At 46.6% G+C, this 22,760-nt stretch overlaps 1 protein-coding gene across 1 annotated transcript; it reads right to left on the bottom strand.

Annotated features, from left to right (window-relative positions):
• Window positions 1–531: 531 nt before the first annotated feature.
• Window positions 532–22,760, bottom strand: HOXB3 (homeobox B3). Its single transcript, XM_044001703.1, has 3 exons — window positions 22,636–22,760; window positions 3,924–4,513; window positions 532–3,011 (listed from the first exon to the last, which is right to left on the bottom strand). Exons 2-3 carry the CDS (start codon window positions 4,366–4,368, stop codon window positions 2,170–2,172), a joined length of 1,287 nt encoding a protein of 428 aa, XP_043857638.1. The 5' UTR covers window positions 4,369–4,513; window positions 22,636–22,760; the 3' UTR covers window positions 532–2,169.

A 22,760-nucleotide genomic window follows, 5' to 3' on the forward strand; every position in this document is an offset into this window, starting at 1 on the left:
TAAAAACTCTAGGCCTTAGAATTTATTTATTTAATTAAAAAAAAAAGATTAATCATTTTCCTTTGTTTTCATTCTAGACCCAATGGTAGTTGGGCTCCAGGGTCACGTGACGCCTTCTTTGTAGCAACGGAAAAAGGCTTGTGAAGTTTAGGTTGCTGGAAGGGAGATGGAGCTGTTATCCAGAGCAGAGAGAGGAGAGACAGAAGCATGAAGCCAGCGAGAGGGAGTTGTAGCTGGGCAAATGCAGGAAGACTGTTGAGAGAAGAGTACAAGTGCTTGTTAAGGAAGCACCAACTTAATAAGTTGGCAGAATGTTACAACTGCCAACAAACAGAACTCAAAGGAGAGATTCAGGAGCAAGGGGAAGATGCTAGGATTGGGGGTGGGAAAGAAAGGCAGAATAGTATCTTCAATCCCCTTCTTAAATTTGGAAACACTGTACACAGTTTGATTGTTGTCTGACCAATTGGACCAAAGAGACAAGGTAAAATTGATAACAGAAAGTTTATTCAAGAATTGCTTGACAGACAACCCTTTTTAGTAAGGAAAAAGTAACTCCTAAGAACAAAGATTTCCAAGAGGGAGTAACTCTAAGTCTACAAATTCAGGACTATACAGAGACGATTAGGAGCTGAGTTCATGCCTTTAAGAGAACTAATTACAATTGCTCGTAAGTACGAGGGTAACATAAAATCTACGGCTCTTTCCTAGGGTACAGTAATAATTAAAATAAAAAGGTTTTACGACAGGAAACACAACGTCTTTTATAACAAGTAAATACTAAAAGAAAAAAAGTACAATTTTCTTTTGTCCCTCATATAAATACATAATGTTAGGTAGGGGGATAAATAATACAAAAAAGGAAAATATTTTAACAGCCTATAACCAATAAATATATATGAAAATGTTCACTAGAACACACACTTTTAGAGCAACGCCTGGATTCTGCTGGCCCAAGCGTCTCTCACAGTTGTTTTTATATCCATTAAAATGTAAACTCTAAGTGCAACAATGGTATCCCAGTTAGGAGCATTAGGCCAGCACATACCAAAGGCTCTGGCATCAGCTCAGGCCCTGGGACATACAGTTTGTTCAAATATACCCTGTTTTCACGTTAAGTCAAGAGAATAAGCAAATAATAATAATAAAGAAAAAGCTTCTAACCTCTTGTGTCTGGATTGCTTTTTGTGATGAGCCCTAAAGAGAGGAGGGAGGATGTGGTAATTGGACTGGAGAGTGATAAAGTGGGGGCAGGGGAGGACAGACGAATATTTAGACCTGACAACTTGCCTGCCCCAGGCCTACCTTTGCTCCTCAGCCATTTTTCAAAGAAAAAAATATAGCTATATCTTTATAATATAGGCAGTTATAACTTTCAGGATCTCTCAGCATCCCTGAGGCCACTGAAAATTGTAATGGGGGAAATCACCAGGTATGTAGATCTTAAAATCCTGGAAAAGGATGTAGGGCTAACAAATAGGGTGAAGGGGGAGGAAAAGAGAGGAAGGGAGGAGTGAGGGTGGTCTTAGATAAGGCCCACATGAAAGGGAGGATGCAGATTTTGAAGGTGCTAAGAGAATGGAGGAGTTAGTGCCCATTCTGTGCCCTGGGGGTTGAAATATTTGTGAATGTTTTCTTTTTAAAAAGAGAGAGAATTAAGAAGATATCTGGCATGGTCAAAAAGGTGGGAGGTAAGTAGTTTGGTTGCCTTTTGCTAAGTCATCCTCTTCTCTGCTTTTAAAGTGTGCTTCTCCACAACCCTCACCTCCAATTTTCTGAGCTTCTCTTGCTCCACCCCCACCCCCACCCCCACCCCCACGGCATTCTAACTAAAAGTTGTATTGGAGCTTTGGAGTTACTAGGGAAAGTGGGGGCAGGGAACGGGGATGGAGAGGGGCAACATCTCTAGCCTGGTCTGGATTCGGTTATTTAATTGGCAGGTAGAAGGAGGTAAGAGTTTGAACGCAAATTTTGTGATGTGGGGACCTGGGAGAGTGAGGCAATACTCTTCCCTCACCCCCTGACCCTTATTCACAGAGAAACTCCCTGTCCCTGGAATCCTCCCCCCTGTCCTCTCCGTCACCTCTGGGCAATCTCAGTCTTGCTGGCTCTTTCCCACACCCTCTTTCCTCTTTGTGCTCCTCCATCCCACCACCCTCACTTCTCCCATCACAGGTGTGTCAATTTGGGCGCTTCTTGGATTCTACCCTGAGGAGGCGCATGGTGAGAAGAAAGGTCTGTGTAGGTGGGGTGTGGGTCGCAAGGTCCGTGGTGCTGGCTGGGGGCCATAGGGGGCGCCCCGTTGTAGTCCAGGTTCCCCGACGCGTGGTGGGACAGGTGGTTGAGGCCATACAGGGAGGGGCCGGCAGGGGGCGGCAGTGGATCCACGTACCCGCCCCCCCCGACGTACACTGGGCTGCTTTGCATGCTCGGTGTACCGTAGGCTCCCCCGTTGCCTTGGAGGACATGGGTTTCGTACTCGGTAGGCGCGGGGTTGGGCGTGTACTTCTGCGGGGCGGCACAGCCCTTGAGTGGCGGTTGGTAGTTCGACGGCAAAGCATAGGCATTCTGGTGGGGTTTGCCGAAGGCAGGAGGGGACGGGGTCTCATAGCTGGAGGTCATGGTATGTAAGGCGTTCATGAAGCCCGCTGTAGATTGCATGGGCTGAGGGGGGCTGCCGGCCGGAGATGGGCCCCCGGAAGACGAGCCCAACCCCTTGGACTTCTGGTCCTTCTTATACTTCATCCGCCGGTTCTGGAACCAAATCTTGATCTGGCGCTCGCTCAGGTTGAGTAAGTTGGCCATCTCCACCCGGCGGGGCCGGCACAGGTAGCGATTGAAATGAAACTCTTTCTCCAGCTCCACCAGCTGAGCACTGGTGTAGGCTGTCCGGGCTCGTTTGGAGGCAGAGGATCCCGGCGGGCTCTTGTCCCCTCCCCCGCCTCCCCCGCCACCCCCACCTCCTCCGCCTCCGCCGCTTCCACCACTGCCACTGCCGCCGCCGCAGCTTTCTGCCGGATTGGGGGGTGGGGGGAGAAAATGAAATAAAAGATAATTACTGTACACGCCGAAATTGAATGCATCGTTTCTTAATAAATCCAGGCCCCGGCTCTGAGCTTCCTCTCGCCCTCCCCCTTCCCCCCCCCCCCGCACCCGTCGCATTAGCGGACACTCCATAATAGTGGCATTTATTAAGAGACCTGTTCTCCACTCGATGCCCTAGCTTATGAAAATTTGATCATGTCACGCAGACACAAGCTGTACGGCCATTTATTTATGACTGGATTATTCTCCGCCCCCCCCCCCTTCTCCCCTTCTCTCGCTCCTCTCCTCTCCTCCCACTCTCAAGTCTTCCCTCCTTCATCTCTGAAAAAATAAAATCCTGGAGAGTACTAACGAAGGGTGTAGAGTGAAGGCCACATTGGGAATCTGGGAACCCCAAAGCCGGGTGGGACAGACTCAGTGTCACTGTAAGAGTAGATGGGGTTGGCAGGCGGCTGGGACACCTCAGTGACTGTGATTAATACCCGCAATAATCATACTTAATAATAATCAATCGGCTTGGGGGCCGCTCAGGGGCTGTTGGACTGCTTTTCTACACTGTCCCACAGACCTATGCTCCTAGGCCTGATTTTTCGACTTCTGGGGCTTTTGATGCAATGAAGTAAATGTGTTTGGAGGTGAGAGGGGGAGAGTTGGGAGGGGGTGTCTTAGATAAGGATGTAAGTGGATGCCGGTGTCAGTTAAATTGAAGTGGTACACTACCCTTACCAAGGCAGTAGTCCCCTGTTACCTGACCCTTCTTCCCACTCCTTTCCCTCCCTGTGTAGTTTGCCACGTGGAAAGTTCTGAGTGGATCCTGGCAAGACTAATAATCACAATAATAGAAATCACAATAAGGCAGAGAGAGGGAGGGGCAATACCTGTGCTGGGGGAGCTGTTTTTCAGTTTGGAGTTTTGCCTCGACTCTTTCATCCAGGGAAAAATCTGTTTGCTGAGGGTGGAGTTGGAGCCGGGGCCGCATTTGGGGGGAGCGTTTTTGCTGGGCCCACTGGCATTATTGCTGTTGCTACTGGTGCTGCTTGGGGTGGCATTGGGAGGGGGCGAACCCGGAGGGGGGGCCGAGTGGTGCTCCGGCGCCAAGCCAGGCCTCATACAGCTGCCGTTCAACTCTTTGCTTTTGCCATGAGGGGCCGTGTTGCCCAGAGCCTGGAGTGAGCAGGCCGAACGCTGGTAGTCTCCTTCCAAATGAGTGGCGGATTGGAAGGGGGGTTGGGTGGGCCCGTCGTAACCGAAGCCATTGCTGCCAGGGTAGGAATAACCTCCGAACAGTGCTGCTGTGTTGTCGTAGTAGGTCGCTTTCTGCATCGCTGTACGAGCCCTGGGTGGCGGGTGGCAATTTGCGAGGGCCTGATACCCTCAGGACTGGACATTGGCACCCCGGGGTCACGTGATGTGCCGGACCCCCCCCCCTCCACCCCCCTCCTCCCGTGGTCTGTTGGAAGCGGCTGACCTGCGGGGCGAGAAAGGAGAAACAAGGGGAGAAGACTGGGTCTCGAATCCATCTTAAGCGCTGAAAAGCGAGCTGACATCAATAGGGTTTTTTCTCCCCCCACCCCGCCAGCCTCCCTGAAGCAGATGCTGGGGCTGCCTTCCTGACCTGATGCTGAATTTCTGGAGGATTTTATTTTAATGCAGAAAAAAAAGAAAGAAATTTCATCCCCTATTAAAAACGGTGAGAATGCTGATTTCGGAATGTCCTAGATCTCACAGACTCAGCTAACTTCAAGTGATGTCTTTTCCCCTCTCTCCTGTGGAATAGCCTTTGACCTCTCTCCTCCTCTTACTCCTCCCCTCAAGTGTAGGATAGGGTGTTAAGCTGTGTCCGTGGCTAAGGGGGGTTGGAGTGGGAAAGCAGGGAGACTCTGAAATAAAAGCGCCGTCATCCTCTTCATCACCATCATCATCCCAATATGAGCCCTCCCAGTCTCCTTGTCCATTTTCAAATCTCCTTCAACCAAGCAGGGACTTAAGCCTGCCAAGTGAGGCAGTGCGTTCGATCCAGACAGGACGGAGAAGCAAGTTCAGCAGGCAATCTCCCGAAATAAAACCGCCCCAACCGGCATGACATAACTCTCTTAAGTTTTTAGCCTTCTCCCCAAGTTTTCTCCTTTTCTCTACATTTTCTTCTGAATCTGGCCAAATCCCTTACTCAGCCAAGACTGGACAGAGGTCAACGGTCTCACTTTCGGAGATCCCAGATCCTTGTTGGATAGTTCATTTACCTTTTCCCTACCAATTGGTGCCTTGCCATTTGGTGCCAGTTTTCTCCACCTCTTGTTTTCTTCTCTCTGTGCCTTCGTGTCCCCCTATCCCCTTCCCTTCCCCTCCCCCGTTTTCTTAGGAAGGAGAGAAAGAAGAGAAAAAAGAAAAGAGAAAAAAGAAGAGAATTGTACAGCTGCTGGATTTTTCTACCAAGTGAGGTGGAGGATGGCCTTTCCTCAAACAGAAAATGACTTGCTAGAGAATATCAACAAAGCAGTGACTCCTGGTACTAGAAGTTGAGTTCTTCCTGCTAGCTTATGTTAAAAGATCCCAAAGAAGCCCAACTCTTTTTCCCAAAACAAACCAAAAAAAAATCCCTATTCTTAGTTGTGTTGCTTTTCAAGAAAATGGCAGATAAATAAAGTTGCAAGCTGCTGCGGACTTTTAATAAGGGAAAAACCCGCAACTTTGTTTTGGCTCTATTTTCTCCTGAAGACAAGATAAAATTCTGCAAGCTGACCTTTTATAACACGTTTATTTGTGATAGGTAAACTCATTTTAAGTAATACTTATCTAAAACAAAACAAAACAAAAACCTTTAAAGGAGAAAGAAAAGGGAAGACTGTCTCCCTTTTGCCTTGCCTTGCTCCTCCACCAAGAATACCCTCAATAGCAGTTATAACGAATAAACACTGATTAACCCTAGAATGTGGATTGAATTCTGGGGGTGAATTTCTATTTTGGGAAGGACACAGGTCTGGAAAGAAAGCGGGATCTCACCGAGAAAAGTACTTCTGACCCGGGTAACACAGCTCTTTATTGTTAGCAACACTATTATTATTATGATTTAGCCCAAATGAGCTTTGGAGCAGCCCTGGCTGAAGGGTGAATTAATTAATACGTATCAGCTGAGTTTGTTATTAATAGATCGGGGAGGGAAACTGAATACAAACTGAAAGGGAGGGGAGTTGGCTCTAGAAGGAGTTTTATTTTGTCTAGATTATTATTACAGTAATAACAATAATATTAATAATCATAATAATTTGGATGGAAGCCTAAGGCCGATCAACTCTTCGAATGTCTCCTAAACCCGCTGACCACCATTCCCCCCAAAAAGAATCAACAACCTTGCAGCAGCAAGGCCTGGAGTGTGTGTCTTAGCTGAAGAAGAAGGGAGATAGAACAAAAAAGGGGAGAGAGAGAGAGAGAGAGAGAGAGAGAGAGAGAGAGAGAGAGAGAGAGAGAGAGAGAGAGAGAGAGAGAGAGAGAAAGAGAAGAGAATAAACCGGAGGGGAAGAAAAGCTGAGATGTTTGGAAAATTCAGCTCTCCACCCGCCTCCAGGGAAGCTCCTCAGTCTTCGCTGCCGCCGTGAAGGATCGAGATCATTGCCGAAGGAAGAGAATAGAAAATTGTCCAGGGTGATAACTAGTCACTGGAGGCCTCTTCCAAGGAGTCTACCCCGGCTACAGACCCGGGCTGTGCGGATCAGACTCGGGCGCTTCCCTCTGTTCCAAGTTTGGTTTCCAGAGCTAACCGAATTAAAAAGCGGCTTCACAACTCGGCTGCTGTGCTTTTCTGAGATTGTCTCTCCGCCAGGGAGCGCCGAGGCCTGGTCAGCCGGGGAGAGGACCTCCGAGGGGATCATAGTTTAGGGTAGGTAGATAGGAAAAGCCTAGGAGAAAGCCGGCGGAGGGAGGAGGGAAGAAGAATGGGGTTGGGGGGGGCAGTAAGCCATCGTTATAGAGAGCCAAATGTGTGTATTTTCCCTTACTCCATATTGGAAAAATTCAATTCTCCATCTGGTTCTTCAGGAAGGTGACAGGTCTCCCTCAGCTTCCCCCCAGGGCCTTGATAAGGAGGGAAGCAACCAACTCCCCTCCAAGAAAGCCATTCAGCTCCGAGCAATCCCCCTTGCCACTGGAGTCTGGAGGTTTAACAATAGCTCGGGAGAGGACAGGAGCCCCCCTAGAGAAGGCACAGGCCGATGGGCAACCTGGGAGGAAATAAAGGATTTGGGAAAAAAAAGAAAGAAGGAATGAAGGAAAGAAAGCAAAGAAAAAGAAAATAATAGGGGGGAGAGAGAGAGAGAGAGAGAGAGAGAGAGAGAGAGAGAGAGAGAGAGAGAGAGAGATGGAGATGGAGAGATGCATTCCAGTCTTCCAAGCAGAGTCTGGCAAAAAATTCAGGCCAAAAGATAGGTACGAAAAGAAAAGAGGAGAGAAAGGAGAAGACAGAAAGAGAAAGGTTGAGAGAAAAAGAGAGAAGGAGGGAGAGGGAGAAGGAGGGAGGGAGGGAGAGAGAGGGAGAGAGAGAGAGAGAGAGAGAGAGAGAGAGAGAGAGAGAGAGAGAGAGAGAGAGAGAGAGAGAGACTCGCTGCGTGGAAGGAAGCCTAAAGCTTGTGAACTCTTCTTGAACCGAGATCGCAGTCATATGGGCCATAAATCATTGAGACATACTCTCCGCCATTCACAAACTGATAGCCTATTTCAGTCCAGCTTACCTTAGCCACCGACGAGGGGAGAACAGGCAGACATAATATATATTCACATCGAGCCCCAGCGCGAGCGGTAGGCGAGAAATCTCCCCAGCTTGAAGGCAAAAAAAAAAAAAAAAGCCACTGTTTAAAGCTACATCCCCCCTCCCCCCCCACCCAAAAGAGGAACCCCGGCTGGGGAGCCAGAGGGGCCGGTCGCAGGAGCCGCGGTGCGTCCGTTTCAATTCACTCCGCTTACGGGGGGGGGGGGGGTGCGGAGGAGGGAGGGGGGGGGGGAGTAGGACAAAAATAGAAGAGGCGAAAGGTGGTTCGGCAGCTCGCGGAGAATCCGGTTCCAGGCTCGCGAACGGACAAGTCTCCACAATCTGGTTGCCCTATAAGACTGGTACGCCCTACTCTCCGATAACAATGGCCTCTGCTTTTGCACAGGGAAAAAAAAAAAAACCCACACAGACACACACAAGCCTACATACACACACCCCCCACCTCTCCCCTTCCCAGGCTTAGATGCCTGATACGGAAGGAAGGGGGGGGGGAATGTTTTTTTTTTCTTCTCTTCCCCCCCCCCCCAAAATGTGGGAAGGGGGAAGAGAGTGTAGGGTTAAAACAAAACAGAATACAGGTGATTAAAACATAAGTGCAAGATTTGGGGGGCTAGGGAGGGAGAAGCCCCGGGGAAAGTGGGTAGAGTGAGTTTTCATGCTTCCCCCGACCACCCCCTCCACCCCCCACCGAACGCAGCGTCACTAGTGAAACATTATGCTAATTAGACACAGTAGTGGACTGAGGCCTAGCCAGAGCTGGCTCTGGGTTCTTGGGTGTGACTATTGGGTGCGAATCCTCATTAATCTGAACACACCGAGTTTTGTGGTTGTTTTTTAATAGTTTGAATCCTCTTTTGGTCTTGTCTCTCCATCTGCCTGTCTATCTCTGCCTCTCTTCCTTCTTTTCCCTGTCTCTTCCTTTTCTCATTCCTTCCCTTCCTACACTTCTTCCCTCCCCCTAAATCTCTAGGTAGACTCTCCTTCCAACTCCAACTAGAGGGAAGGGGGGGAGCACAAGGATCTTTTTTTAAAACATAGCTCCCCCCTCCTTTTTTTTTTTTAATGTGAACAGACAGCAAGCGGGTGACTGATGATTTAAACACAGACGCGTACGCACACACACCAATATGAGGGTTGGGGGAAGGGGGTCGAAACAAGGGGGACAAAAGGAGGAGGTCGTAGCGTCAGGATGAGGTAGGGCGACCGAAGACTTGAGGAACTTCGCTCTGAAGTTGAGTCTGTTAATATTCTCACCTCTTGACTGACAGAGGATAGAAAAGGAGGTGAAGGAGAAGAGAGAGCACATTTACACTTCTAAGGACAGAAGAAGACAGTAAAATGACTTAAGAAAAAGCAAAGGAGAGGGTTTTGTTATTACTACTAGGACGACGACTATTAAGAAGGACAGACCTGCTTGTTTCTCCAGGCCACCCAAGATTTATGGGCTCTCTTGGTAAAGCAGAGTAACTGCAAAAGCGAAACTTTCTCTTACGACGGATTTCGTGTAGGGGCAGGAAAAGAAGCCGAGGCTGGAGCTGCGTAGGAGGAGGACAGGAGCCAAGAATGTAGGTGTCTGCAGATTTAGGGAGGGGGGTATGTGTGACTGGGGTTCCCAGCGGAGGACTAATTCCCTTTAGGGGGAAAGAAAAGAAACAGAACACAAAAAGGGAGGTTTAGACTTTGCCTAACTGCTGACTCTGAATTTAGGAGGATTAAATGAAAGAATGAAAAGCATCTCTCTCTCTCTCTCTCTCTCTCTCTCTCTCTCTCTCTCTCTCTCTCTCTCCCTCCCTCCCTTCCCCCCTCCCCCTTTCATTCTCTTTCTTCCTTTCGATCTCCCCCACTTTGGACATCCCCCTCGGAAGCACGATTTGGGAAGACTGGCAATCTAGAAGAGGGACTCTTTACACTTATTGTTCCCTCCCTCCCCAGTCCGATGAGGATTATGCAGGACCCCATCCCCTGCCTCCCACCCACTAGAGCCTCTACTTTTGATCGTGGGCAAATTCATTTCTCTCAGGAGGTTCCCAAGTCCACTCCTACCCCAAACCCATCTCTCAAGGCTAGAACATCAGGCAACAGATCCAGACAATTTTTCTGGCCCAGAATGGGTTGGGACCGATCCTTTCTGCTTTTGTGTTCCACTAGCCCATGCAGCTCCTACGGACTTTCTTTTGGGTCATCTCTTCTACTTCCCAAGGGGTAGAGATAGAATCAGCATCAATAACAACAGAAGCAATCACAGCAAGATCGGACACTTTTGGATATAAGGCCTGGTGGATACCCTTCGACTTCTCACAAAGTTGGTAGTTGGAAGAGGGGAAAGGGTATGTGGGGGGGGGGCAGAGGAAGAGTTGGGAAGAGAAGATATTTTTGGGGTGGAAACCATTTCATCTTTTTAAACAATGTTACTAGAAAATCTCCCTCAGTCTCTCTCAATACACATACCTCAGTGACCTCTAAAATAAATTTTTAGGGTCACTACATGTCTGGAGTCCAGGAAAAAGCAAATATTCTGCACAGAGTCTGTTATACCCTTATGGACACTGATGGGGTTGGTTAGAGGAAATGCAAGTGCCCCCACCAGAGGGTCCCCCCATCTTCTGAAACTCCATTTGCACATAAGAACTGACTCAAAGATAGGGGATGAAGGGCTAGGTAATTTTAAGAAACTGAGAAATAAAAGGCACTTTTAAAAATACCCCACTCTTGATTCACTCTCTAAAATACTACTACTACTACTACTACTACTACTACTACTACTACTACTACTACTACTACTACTACTACTACTATTACTACTACTACTACTGATTATTGTTGTTATAACAAAAATGACAAGATCTCTGAAGCATATGGACTTCTTTAGTCTCTGACTTGAGCTGGTAAGGTACTTTTTTGTTCTTGTTACCCCAGAGAAAGGGGTCTTTACATATTTTTCAGAAGGAAGGTGGGCACAGAGATACTGGGGTGATTTGAGGGCGTATTTATTCACTCTTTAATGTTTGTAAGAGGTCCTGGGCTGCTGCAGAGTAAGAACAGGAGATGACCTATATCTACAGTTGTGGCTGCTGGGAAGAAGAGTTCTCGAGAAGCCTATGTCAGATACCTTATCCTTTGGCGCTGTGATAAAAGGCACTCAACAACTTACAGTTTCTTTTTGTCAGAGAAGGGAGACGAAGAAAGGGGCTAGGGAAGGGGAAATTACAAGAAAAAATAAATCAATATTAAAGGCTACACTTGGTTTGAAAAGATCATTAGGACCTCCTTGATTGCATAGTGGCTGATATTAAGTTCATTTTTGGAGGACCTGTGAAGGGAATGCAGGGAATAATGTATTTTGCAGTGCCCAAGAGTTGATGGGGATATTAAAATTTACCAGGTTTTAAAGGAAATGCTAAAAGATTCCCCTTAAATCCCATTGCCGATAAAGATGTGGAGTTGATGGAGGTTGTGATATCCTAGGGAGAGAACACCCAACCTGGGATAGTGATTATTTTATCTGAAGTTTCTGGTCTCTGTTTCCCAGGCACCGGTTAAACTTCTCTTACCTCCAGCTCTCAAAACCTAGTGAAAAGTTGATGGGGGGAAAACTGGAAGAGAGAAGTGGCAAACTAGACACAAATGAGTTTGAAGTCCTTCAGGAGGTGGAGACGAGGGAGAGAAGAGATGCAGAAAGGGAAAATGCTTCCATTTTAGAGGAACCTCTAAACTAGAACTCAAGAGTGAGACTCTCTAAGCTTAAGTAGCACAGAACTGAAGAAAAACAATCCACTGCTCGGTTTCAGCGGTTAGAGAACAAATTTCTGATAAAGGAAACTTTGGTTTGGTTGTTGTTGTTGTTTTTAATTGGGGAGAAGAGAGGTTGAGAGAGAAACATAAAGTGATTAATATTTCTAACTCAAAAATCTATACTCCCCCACCCTTTAAAAAAACAAAAGTTCTTACTATTAAATAACCGGGCTGGACCAAAAGGCATAACTCTTTCCTTTACCTCATACTTGGCCCCAGATTCGTTCACCAGAGAGAGAAAAATGACCGATTTCTCCCTGTCCTGTGCTTTTCCCACCCCACACACATTCACAACTAAAACTTTTCAAGATATCAATATCAGTTAGAGACTTTCCCAGATATCAACAAAGCCCTTTCCCATCTCTCATTCCAGTAAACAGACTGGAGGAGGGGAAACGAAAAAAATTAATTTTAGAAACCCCTAAATTTTTTTCTTTAAACCCGCTTTTTCGTTCCTGTGACCATAGAACGAGGTACAAGCCTCTCCCGGGGAACCGATGAGGCGGGATCTGCCACCTCCCTTGATCCAAAGCAGGCCCGTGGCCAAATTGGGAAAGCCCCTTCTGAAGTTGAGATGGCAGGCAGAGCTGAGGGGCCTCAGAGACCTTTTGCAATAATTTAAAAAAATTTATTACGTGCACACACAGCTTCCCCTCCCCTTGCTCCATTGGCCTTAGGTTATCGAAGATCCTTTAAAAATAATAATAGTAATAATCCCCTCTACCGTATGAATAAAGATCTCCAAGTCGGCAGTGGGAAAGGTGGGGGGAGGGAGGAAGGACTTGGCACCGAAGGACGGTTCTAGGCATTAAGATCTCTGTCCCCACTTCCACCTCCTGGGGGGGGGGCGGGAAGGGGGGGAATCGCGCCAGCTACTACTGGGTGATCTGGAACAAAAGAATACAAGAATAGATGGCACCTTACTTCTGAAGCTCTCCCCGAGCACCTTCCAAACCAGAGGACAGCAGGGACCTGACCACGCAGAAACAGTAACCTCCAAGCAGAGAAAGAATTGCAGCCATGTGTTAAAAACACATCCGAACCTCTCTTGCCCAGGGCAGTAGAAACAAAACAAAACAAATGCCCCCCCCAAAGCATCATACAATATCTGGGTAAGGCCTTATTGTTCAATTTTATATAAAACATGTTGAGATTTTCAAGAGGTCAGCCAAGACCAATAAACTCTCAGAAGAGTCGCCCGTTTCAACAATGGAATTTTGAGGAATGAAGATTCGGAGGTTTGAAAGATGGAAACGTGAGCCTTAGAGGATGAGTGCCCCTTTAAATGGGAGATGCCCTCTTTGTGCCTGGGTCCATGTGCGATAGAGGGTGTGAGAGGTGGGGAGAGGGAAGATAGTCCATCTAAAGCCTCGGTAACCCCTCCCCCGACTAAGCCCCGAGAGCCCCCAAGACAAAGGGGCATAGAGCTAAAAGGAAGAGGCAGTCCAGTCTCTGCGAGTCTCCTCGTGAAGAAGAGAAGGTGAAGAGAAAACACATTAAAATAGACACCGACCCACACAAGGAGAAAGAAAGAGGAAACAGAGGAAATGGGAAAAGGTAGAAGCAGGAGCCCAGACCAAGAAAGTGTTTGAGCCAGACTTCTCCTGACAGATTAGATGTCTCTCTCCCAGTGACCTCTGTTTAGCAGACAATAACTCACCGGATTAATGACCAATCAACGGAAGTACTTTTGAATTGCCTCCAAATATAAAACCCGGAGCCTGGGATCCTATGACAATCCGCTTAGGGCAAATTACTGGGTCCCAATCGGCCTGCCTCCTCTCCCCCTCCTGCCCATGGACTAGCTACCTCTGTCGCCATGTGTATCTCTGTCTCTGTTCCTTTCTTGTTTTCCCCCAGTTAATTATTGGGGTTGGGGGTTCCAGTGGTAAGAATTTAGAAAATGGATTATTTGACATTTCCACTCAGAAGCCTCAAATTCTTTGGAACCCCTAAAGACGGTTTGAGCTTAGTGTTCTGACAAGTCTAAATCCTATGGTGGGGGAGGGGGATGGTGGAGAGAAAGGAAGGGGGAGAACCAACCATGTCTCTTCTTCCTCGACATTACCCCCTATAGATTGCCCCAACGCTTTTCAGTGATCTCTCTATAAAGTTCCCCATGTATCAAACTTATCTCCACTTCCCTTCTCTTCCTCCATATCCCCAGCTCCCAGCCTTATGGTCACTCTATTCTCTAGCCACCCATAGTTCCAGAAAGCAGTCTTCCTTTCAACTCTGGCCCTAGAGAGGTATTTTAGGCAGTTAAATGATTGGGGAGGAGGGGGAGTTACAAACCATCCTAAGCCCTCTGGCCCTCCCCTCCTCAAATTTGAGTCTATCTTTAAAGCAGTGGCAGTTACCTGGGGCACCTCCTGGAATAACTTCATTCTATTCTGAGCATCTCCTTCCAGAGACCTAATACGTTACACTGACCTATTTCCTGTATTGGGTAGGTAAGAGGTCAAATTAGAGAGTAGGAAACTTTCTCTTTTGAAAGGTTGCTCACCCTTTAGAAGGCTCAGTCCAAGATCCAGTGAGACTTCCAACCTCATTCAGTTCACTTGGCCTTCTCCTAACCATCTCTGTCTCTATTACCTAAACCTAATATTCTATCTCCATCCTGCTCTGTCTAAGAACATTCACAATGGTGGCTAAAAATGAAACCTGAGAGAGCAAGCAACGAAGAAAGAGCTGGAGTCTGGGGTTCAAATTCTATGAAATGGCTTGATTTACATAAGGAACTATGCTACCTATGCAGAATTTGTATCATGTGACCCACAAAATTTAGTATTTAATACTTTCTGTGAAAGATACACACTCAAAACATATATGCATTATATACAAACATATATATTCAAGGTATCCCAAAATTCTTAGTGCAATGTTAAGCTTTAATGGTTCAAAACTGCAATAAGACTTTTAGAACACACTGTATATACCTAGTGACTTATGTGTAGCTATATACATCCATGAAGTAGTCCGTATTCATAGAGCTTTACACACATCAGAAATGATATTTATAGTGTAGTTACGTATAGAATAGTAAGGAAATGTTGCATAAATCTGCAATATTTGTGTGGGTGCAAATAATAAGAGTTAATAAGGAATTAATAGATCCATATCTATTCAATAAAACGAAAGGATAATATTTTGACTAATTATAGAATATTTATTCCCTCGTCAAGAGCTCCACGCAAACAACTACCCAATTACACACAAACACATACAAACTTTGTGTGGGCTTTGGTCTCATTGCTCTACTGCAAAGGGTACTGATTTCCCAAGCTCATCACCATATCAAAAGCGCCATTCGGTGCAGTAGCATCCTCACTCGGTAAATAATTAATTTTTAATTGGAGGAGAAAACCTCGAACTGGCAATTTTTAACAGGGAATCAATGCTCCTATTGTGCCTATCCAGGACCTTTCTTCTCCCCTTCTTCCAACCTCCTCCCCCCAAACCACCATTTTTTCCTGTAAACATTCATATTAACCCGCTTTCTGCTCAAAACAAGCAATCTTCCAGTTGATTTAGATTCCTCTCCCTGTTTTCTTTCTCACTGCATCCCTCTTCTCTCTTGCTAGGCTGGGCTGAAAGGTCTCTCAGAAACTCTCCACTGTCCGAGCCCCTAACCCCCACAAAATCACTGGAAAGCAGGCTGAGGGTGGACGTACCTCTCCCCCTGCTTTCCTGCCCCTTTTCCCCCTCTTCTGGGGCTCAGACTCTGCCAAGCTGTAATATTCTGCCTTGAGACCCGTTCCCAAAGCTTCTTGGGAAATAAGCAGTTCGCCTCCCCAACCCAAGATCCCTCAACAATGCTGGGAGTTTGAATTTCAAGAAACGCCCATTAATATCAATTTACTTCAATGAAACCTCGGGTTCTTCATCAAGTTGATGATTTATGATAAAATCAATTAAATTACGGCCACTTAGGGCCGGGTGGCTTCCTCTCAGATTTCATTGGTGCACATGGAGCAAGCTTCTGGTAAAAAATGCAAGTTTAGCTGGAGGCGAGGAAAGATAATTCTGCGGCTGAGAAAATTTAATGCAAAGCAATTTCTAACCAAAGCCGGGTGTCTGGGCCGGGACCAATAACTACTACTTCGCCTGCGGAGATGGGCGACTGGAGGGGCAAAACTTTTTGTCTCTATCTCCATCTCTTTCTATCTTCTTCCTCTCTCTCCCTCTCCTTTTCCTTCTCCTTCTCCCTCTTCCTCCAAACAGGAAAAAGGGACATGGTGAGTTAGCCTCTTGAACAAATACAAACAGAGAAAGAACACATCTTCAAACCCATCAGCCATATTCTCTGTTCTTCCACCACTCTCTCCCCGGTTTTCCTTTCTACTCAAAAGATCTTCCAAATCCCTCAGCTCCGCCGCCCACGCCCGGGTTAAAGATTCAAAGTGAAGATCAGAAGCCTGTAGACCGAGACAGAGAGTAGGGGGACAGAAAGATAGCGCTAGGATCCCAATGCTGTTTTCTAGCCAGGTCTTGGCATTTTCAGTACGTGTCTGGGGAAGAAAAGGGAGGAATAGCTATATAGATACACATGTGTGTGTTGTTTCGCAATATATGTGTCTGCGGATATCTAAAACAGTATCGTAACTACTGCAAGCAGAAAAACACACCCACAGGGAGAAAAATTTGCAAGAAAACCAAGAATAAATGTCCAACGATAAATTCCCCATCGATTGGGGGGGGGGGGGAGAGTGGCAAATCCTTTTCCTCTTCCTAGATTTACACACATACACAGAGACTACTACCACTACCATCACCACCACTACCATCACCACCACCACCCATCCATCTATCCGTCCATTCAACCATCCGTGGAAAGAGAGAAGATTCCCACGATATCCCCACATCTGGTAAAATAAGTCCCAAAGCAAGAGAGGGGAGCTCGCCGCCGCCCACTTTGGGGAGAAAGGGTTTTTTTTTCCTTCTTCTTCTTCTTCTTCTTCTTCTTCTTCTTCTTCTTCTTCTTCTTCTTCTTCTTCTTCTTCTTCTTCTTCTTCTTCTTCTTCTTCTTCTTTTTGCCTGAGTTCTGTTTGGTTTTGGGTTCCCAGAGCAGGAAGCGAGTAAACACAGTTTCGGCAGAGCCATAAATCAACCGATCCCCTACCTTCTTGCCTTAACACCCTGCCTAGGAGAGGCTCGGCGGCCCGTATTGTAGTTTCGTTTTCAGATAGCCAGAGAGGTGCGAAAAGTCTCAACAAATGCCTTCGGAACAAAACTCAGAGGCTTTCCCCCGTAGATCTGCTAAATTCGTGGGAAAAAAAACAGAGCCAGAGCGCGACCCCCCCACCCTACCCCACCCCCACCTCAGCCTTCCCGGGACACAAACACACACAGGCACATACTTACATATAGACACTCCATTGCCCGGATCTCTAACTCCCAGAGTTAACTGTCCCGCAGGCTAGTTACTGCTGGAGGACAAAGGCCCAGTGGCTGGTCCGCGGGTGGGTTTCCCGTGGGCGCTGGGAATTCGGCTCTTAGAGTTCTCAGCCCCGAATGATACGCGGAACCGGGTATGAATTCCGAGACTAGGTTCTTATAACTTCAGGCACTGCATTCACTTACCTGCGTGGCTTCTCACTAGGGCCTCCGGAGAAGGAGAAGGAGTATCCCGGAGCACGCGAGGACTTGAGGGGCGGTGGCGGCGACTGCAGGGCCCCAGCCCTTCAGCATCGCTGCCGCCACCATCATCATCATCATTAAAACCAAATCAACTCCGATACTTCCAGCGGAGTTGAGGGAGAGAGTCCCGGATGCAATTTCACCCTGTACCCCACCCCCAACCCTCTCCCATGCTTTGTTTGGGTTTTCGGAGAAACTTAGACTGAGACACACTGCTTTAGGCAGAGATCTTAGGGGAAAGAAAGAATAAAAGAAAGGAGCCTGCCTGCCCTCTTTCTTCCCCGGACCTCCACCCCTCTGCCCATACTAAACTCCCCTGACTTTGGCTGCACAGGTTGGAGGGTGCTGTCGAAGGAGCTCCGGACTCTAGGACTCATGCGCCCCTGGCCCAGCCTGGCACGGAGAAAGAGCCGCTGCTCTTTATAAAGGCCTAAATGTCGCAAGAAAAGGATAATGGTGACTGACACGGGGCACGGAGACGAGAGGAGAACCAAACGGGGCGCCATAGTGAAGGGCAGGACTAGGCTGGCCTCTCTTCAATGTCACCAGGCCGAATAGGTTCCATATGTCCGTCCAGTCCACATGGAAGGAAGGGGGGCGGAAAGAGTCAAACGGACTCTGTGTGTGTGTGTGTCTAATGGGGGGGGGGGATGAAGGAAGTTTCTATTTCCCCTTTACTTTTTCTGGAATTGGGATATGGAGTTTTAGATGTCTTTCTCTCTTTTCTTTTTTTGCCAAGAGAAGGAAAAGGGGATTGGAGTGTAGGGGAGAGATAGAGGGAGATGTGGAAAGACAGAGAAAGAGAGGGGGAGAAAAACTGAGAAAGAGAGAGAGAGAGAGAGAGAGAGAGAGAGAGAGAGAGAGAGAGAGAGAGAGAGAGAGAGAGAGAGGAGAGGGGAGAGAGAGAAAGAGGGAGAGAGGGAGGGAGGGAGGGAGAGAGAGAGAGAGAGGGAGAGGGAGAGAGAGAGAGAGAGAGAGAGAGAGAGAGAGAGAGAGAGAGAGAGAGAGAGAGCAAGGAAAGAACAGGGAGAGGAGAGCAGAGATACAGAGAGAGAGAGAAAAAAGAGAGAGGCACACAGGAAGAGAGATGAGAGAGGTAGGAGTTAATTCTAGTGAAGGGAAACCAGAAGAAAAAGGAAGGGAGAGAGTTCCATACCTCAGTTACTTCATCCTGAGTAGACTGAGGGAAGAGAATGGCATGGTGGGATACATACTAGAATTGAAAGGGAAGGTTTTATGTTGAATATGTATATATTGTCCTTCTGGTCCATAATGAAAAGATGGGTTTGGCCTTTTAGAAGCACAAAAGTGAGAGTATAGGGGGTCTTCTTCCCCCTCCCTTTTCGGGAAAGAGTCAGAGGGCTTTACCCACAGAAAGCTGTGGGGCAGGATCGAGAGTTAGGGTACTAGTTCTGTTTTTATTGAGGCCTTTATTGTTGTTGTTGTTATGGTTTTTACTATTGTAAGATATGTCCTGAATCAGTTCACATAGTTCTCTGACATTTCAATTTTCACCCCCAGCCTGTGTCCTGAATCCAGTTCCCACCACCTCTTCCTAGTACTAGTTCCATAATTGATTTATGACTTTTGATTCTGAAATGACTTTTCTTTTCACTAGATAGAAGACAGGGAAGAGGAAAAGGAAATATTATTTGAGATGGACACTTTCAAAATCTAACAACCTCCTCTAGATTCCCCCCACAATTACTAAAGAAAGTCTAAGGGATTCAGACTGCTCTCTCTCTCTTTCCCTCTGTCTTTCTGTCTCTCTGTCTATCTGCCTGTCTGTCTCTGTATGTCTCTTTCTCTCTTTGGGGGGTGTATGTGTGTGGAAGTGAGGATGGGAAAGTAATGGTGTCTGAATTCTGGCGCTGTGTTAGTATATGTGTACTTGAAAGGGGGGAAGTGTCTAAGTTTTTTTTTTTCTAAGCTATTTTTACATGTACTTAGGAATAGGCTCTGAGATATGTATGTGTGTGTTAGTGTGTAATTTACATCTTTCTCTACTCAGCCTTTGTCTCCTCTCCTTTTCCTCACCTTGGGCTCAGTCCTACAATCTCTTCTCTAGGGAAAAATTAATCAGATTTTTCTCCCTCTTTCTTCCCCAGTACATTATTTCTTTTACCTAAAAAATCTTCCAGAACTGGTACTTTAAGGCCTTCTGGATGGTTCTGGGATAATAATAGACTTTATTTAAGAGAAGGGAACAAAAATAAATGTATGCTGGAGTGTGTCAGGAATTTCTTTCCTGAATTGTTCCCAGTAGACCCAAGTCTTTGTCCTGGACAACTCAGAAGAAGTGAGGGGAAGACTTTGTTAGGGGCAGATTTATTTCATATTTGACTCAGCTCAAATAATTAAGGAAAAAGGAGAGGGATTACTTGATTTGAATTCCATTATTTTGGGAAAGCAATCTAGAGTGCTTGTATTGGTCATTGCATCCCTAAACTAGAACATTAATGAGATTCAAGCTGTTCAAAGGTAACAGAAGAGATCATGGTGAGAGAGTGGCTTGGCCCTCATGGCCATTGTGTCTTGGAGAATTTGTGCTTCTGTTTTAGGTTAAGGAGAAGGTGTTGGAACCATATCCCACCCAGGTTTGAAGGAGAATAGACAAAGGCCTGAGTGGGGTTGAGAGGATATCAAAGGAAAATTGAGGGGTAGAATACACCTTGATGTCATGGGATTGATGCAGCTCAGAGGAAGTTGTCTGGAAAAGGAATTTAGGGGTGGGGGAAGGCCAAGAGAAATGAGACTTCCTGCTACAGGTGCCTCCAGAATGACCTGGGAACCTAGCTTCTGAGTTCCCTACCTCCTTCCCCTTATCCACACAAAACTGCCCCACACGCTAATTCTATTCTCTATCCATCTGAAACCAATTGAATTAAAGCACTGAAACAATGTTATCCAGTTCTTTTTTTCTTTCCTCTCCCTCCTCCTCTCAAAAGAACACAATTCATCCTTCTCAGAGACCACAAGCCTGACTTTGGCCATTGACCTGAGCAATAGAGAACCCTGGGTTGGGGGTGACCTTCCCCATTTCCACCAAACTCTCTAGAGAGGCAGGATAAGGAGAGAATGCAGAAAGGCGGTTGCTGCTTTCCATCAACATGGTGTGCGTGGGGGGGGGGCACTCGCATGCTTTCCTAAAATCCCAAAGACACTGAGAAGGTCAGGGCTTCTATAAGGGGCAAAGGGGGGAAGGAAAAAAAGCTGGAAGGGCCATTTTCTACATACTCTAGCCTTTACTACCTTCCCCAGTATAGGGTTCCACCATTCCTTCTGTTACCAACTCCTAAAAGGCTAACCTGAAATTAGCAAACCGCCCCCCCCACACACACATACAATGGAACCAATGATCTTGAGCTGGGGGAGTAGTCAAATGATCAACTTCACCCCCACTTACTGGATCCCAGCCATCTTCTTTTTACCCACTCTACCACCCTCCAAGACTACCAAATTCAGATCGATAGGAGCGTTGCCTCCCTGGGACAATTTTTCATCCTCCGAATCTCCCCCTAAAAATAAAATGGTCAAAATCAATTTGGAGGCGAACGTGGAAAGGAACATGGGGTACGACAGAGAAGGATGGGGGCATGGGGGGGGGCTGCCAAGAGCCACTCTCGGCCTATTTTAAGTCATGAATAATTAAGAGTTAGTCGTCCAGTTGCTCTGATTTTTACTACATAAAGGTTTATGCTGGCAGAGTTAAATATCATCACTAATAGTGGTGGTAAAGTTGGTTAGTGAAGGTCCAGAGAGGAATGAGGAGACAGAGAAGGAGGCAAAAGGGAAAGGCCAGAGGAAGTGGGGTAATGAAGGGGGAAGTTAGAGGTTGGGGAGCTTCAGAACTGGGGATGTGCCAGAATAACTTAAATCTCCAGTTCTTACTTAGTCCAACTTTCTGAAACTCAGACAAGGTGCTGGCCAAGATGATCAGAATTCCTCGTTTCTTTCCCTGACTGCTCTTTGTGGGGATACCAAGAGGCTTGGATCTCTGAGTGAAAGTGATCGACTCCCTAGCCTCCCAGACTCCCACCTGACAAAGGCTGGACCCCACTATGCTGGGGGAGGGGGACACTGAACTCAGCCCAATCCGAATACTCTTCAACTGCTCTCTCTCTCCCTGTTCAAAGACACCTCCATTCTAGGGAAACTTTGGAAACTGTACCCCAACCCTACTTCACCCTACCCCACACCCATCCCAGCGCCTGCTAATCAGGGTCCGGCAGCGAACTAACTATCAAAGGAACTTCCTTTGTTTCAGGAGGTTGGAGGAAGGCTGATGGGCTGTGAATTCATTTCCTTGTTTTGTTACCAAGGAGGTGGGGGAGCCTAGGGCATCAACCTCCTGCTGGACTCGATTTCTCTCAGGACACTTCTCCCTCCACTTCTATTGTCTTTCCATCTCCTAGGCAGGCTCTCTTCAACACTCACTCATAAACACACAGTCACAGAACAGCAACAATCACAACCTCAACCACAACTTGGTTTCCTTCTTGGGATCCTATACCCCAGTTATAGAGGATTTCAGCTTTGACTGAATCAATGAAAAAGAATTTATATAAAACAATCTCTCTTTCCTAGCCTCTAAGTCCCTTTTGCTCAACAGCTCCTTTTTCCAGGAGAGCTGGGTGCAAACACCCTTGACTCTCTGATCCCAGAAACCATCCTCCTACTGGAAAAATGATGAAAAATGAGGCTACGTCTCGTGAAGGAATGCTGGTAATATCGGGCTCGAAGATGTAATTTTTATATTAGGTCGTGGTCTTTTACTGGGTTTATATGCCAATGAGGCATTCCCAGTTTACCAAATTTATACAAATTTCGCCTTAATTGATAATCACAGATGCTATAATTTAAGACCTCCAGCTATAGAGCTTTCATATTAACTGCTGATATATTACTGTAAATTTTCTGAAATAATCAACTCCGGGGAGCAGGGCAGACAGGGTGGAAGAGACTCAGAAAACCTCTCTCTCCCCATCACTGAAACAGCACCGCTTCCACATCATTTTCTGTGAGAAATGATTTATCGGAGAAGCGGCCATAAACACCACAACTAGCTCACAAACACACACAGACGCGCATACACACAATGGCAGGGCATACCGGTAGAGAACTGACATCCATATTGCAATAAATCAAGAAAAGGTTGGAGAGAGAGAGAGAGAGAGAGAGAGAGAGAGAGAGAGAGAGAGAGAGAGAGAGAGAAATATTCCTAAAATATCTAGGCGATGCCTCAATGGGTATAAATACACATAGCACCATGTGAAGAGAAATGGCAGGAAATGAAGATGGCTATTTGTCACATTTTACGACAATAACATTAATAACAAACAATAAATTTACATGGACATATAAGACACGGTAGGTAGTGAGAAATCCCTTCTACTTACAATAACCCAGCCCACGTTGTGGCTCCGGCTCTCGGGGCTCTTTTATTGCTGTCTCCCTCTCTTTTTCTCTCTCTCCCTCTCTCTCTTTTTTCTCGGGATATAGGCTTGTTTTTTAAAGGACAGTT

The sequence above is a fragment of the Dromiciops gliroides genome, chromosome 4, assembly GCF_019393635.1.
Source record: "Dromiciops gliroides isolate mDroGli1 chromosome 4, mDroGli1.pri, whole genome shotgun sequence".
NCBI lineage: Eukaryota > Metazoa > Chordata > Mammalia > Microbiotheria > Microbiotheriidae > Dromiciops > Dromiciops gliroides.

Coding starts and splice junctions, on each gene's coding strand:
- HOXB3 (XM_044001703.1), bottom strand. CDS start 4,368: ATGCAGAAAGCGACCTACTACGACAACACAGCAGCACTGTTCGGAGGT. Junction 3,012..3,923: donor AAACAGCTCCCCCAGCACAG/GTATTGCCCCTC, acceptor CCAATCCGGCAG/AAAGCTGCGGCGGCGGCAGT.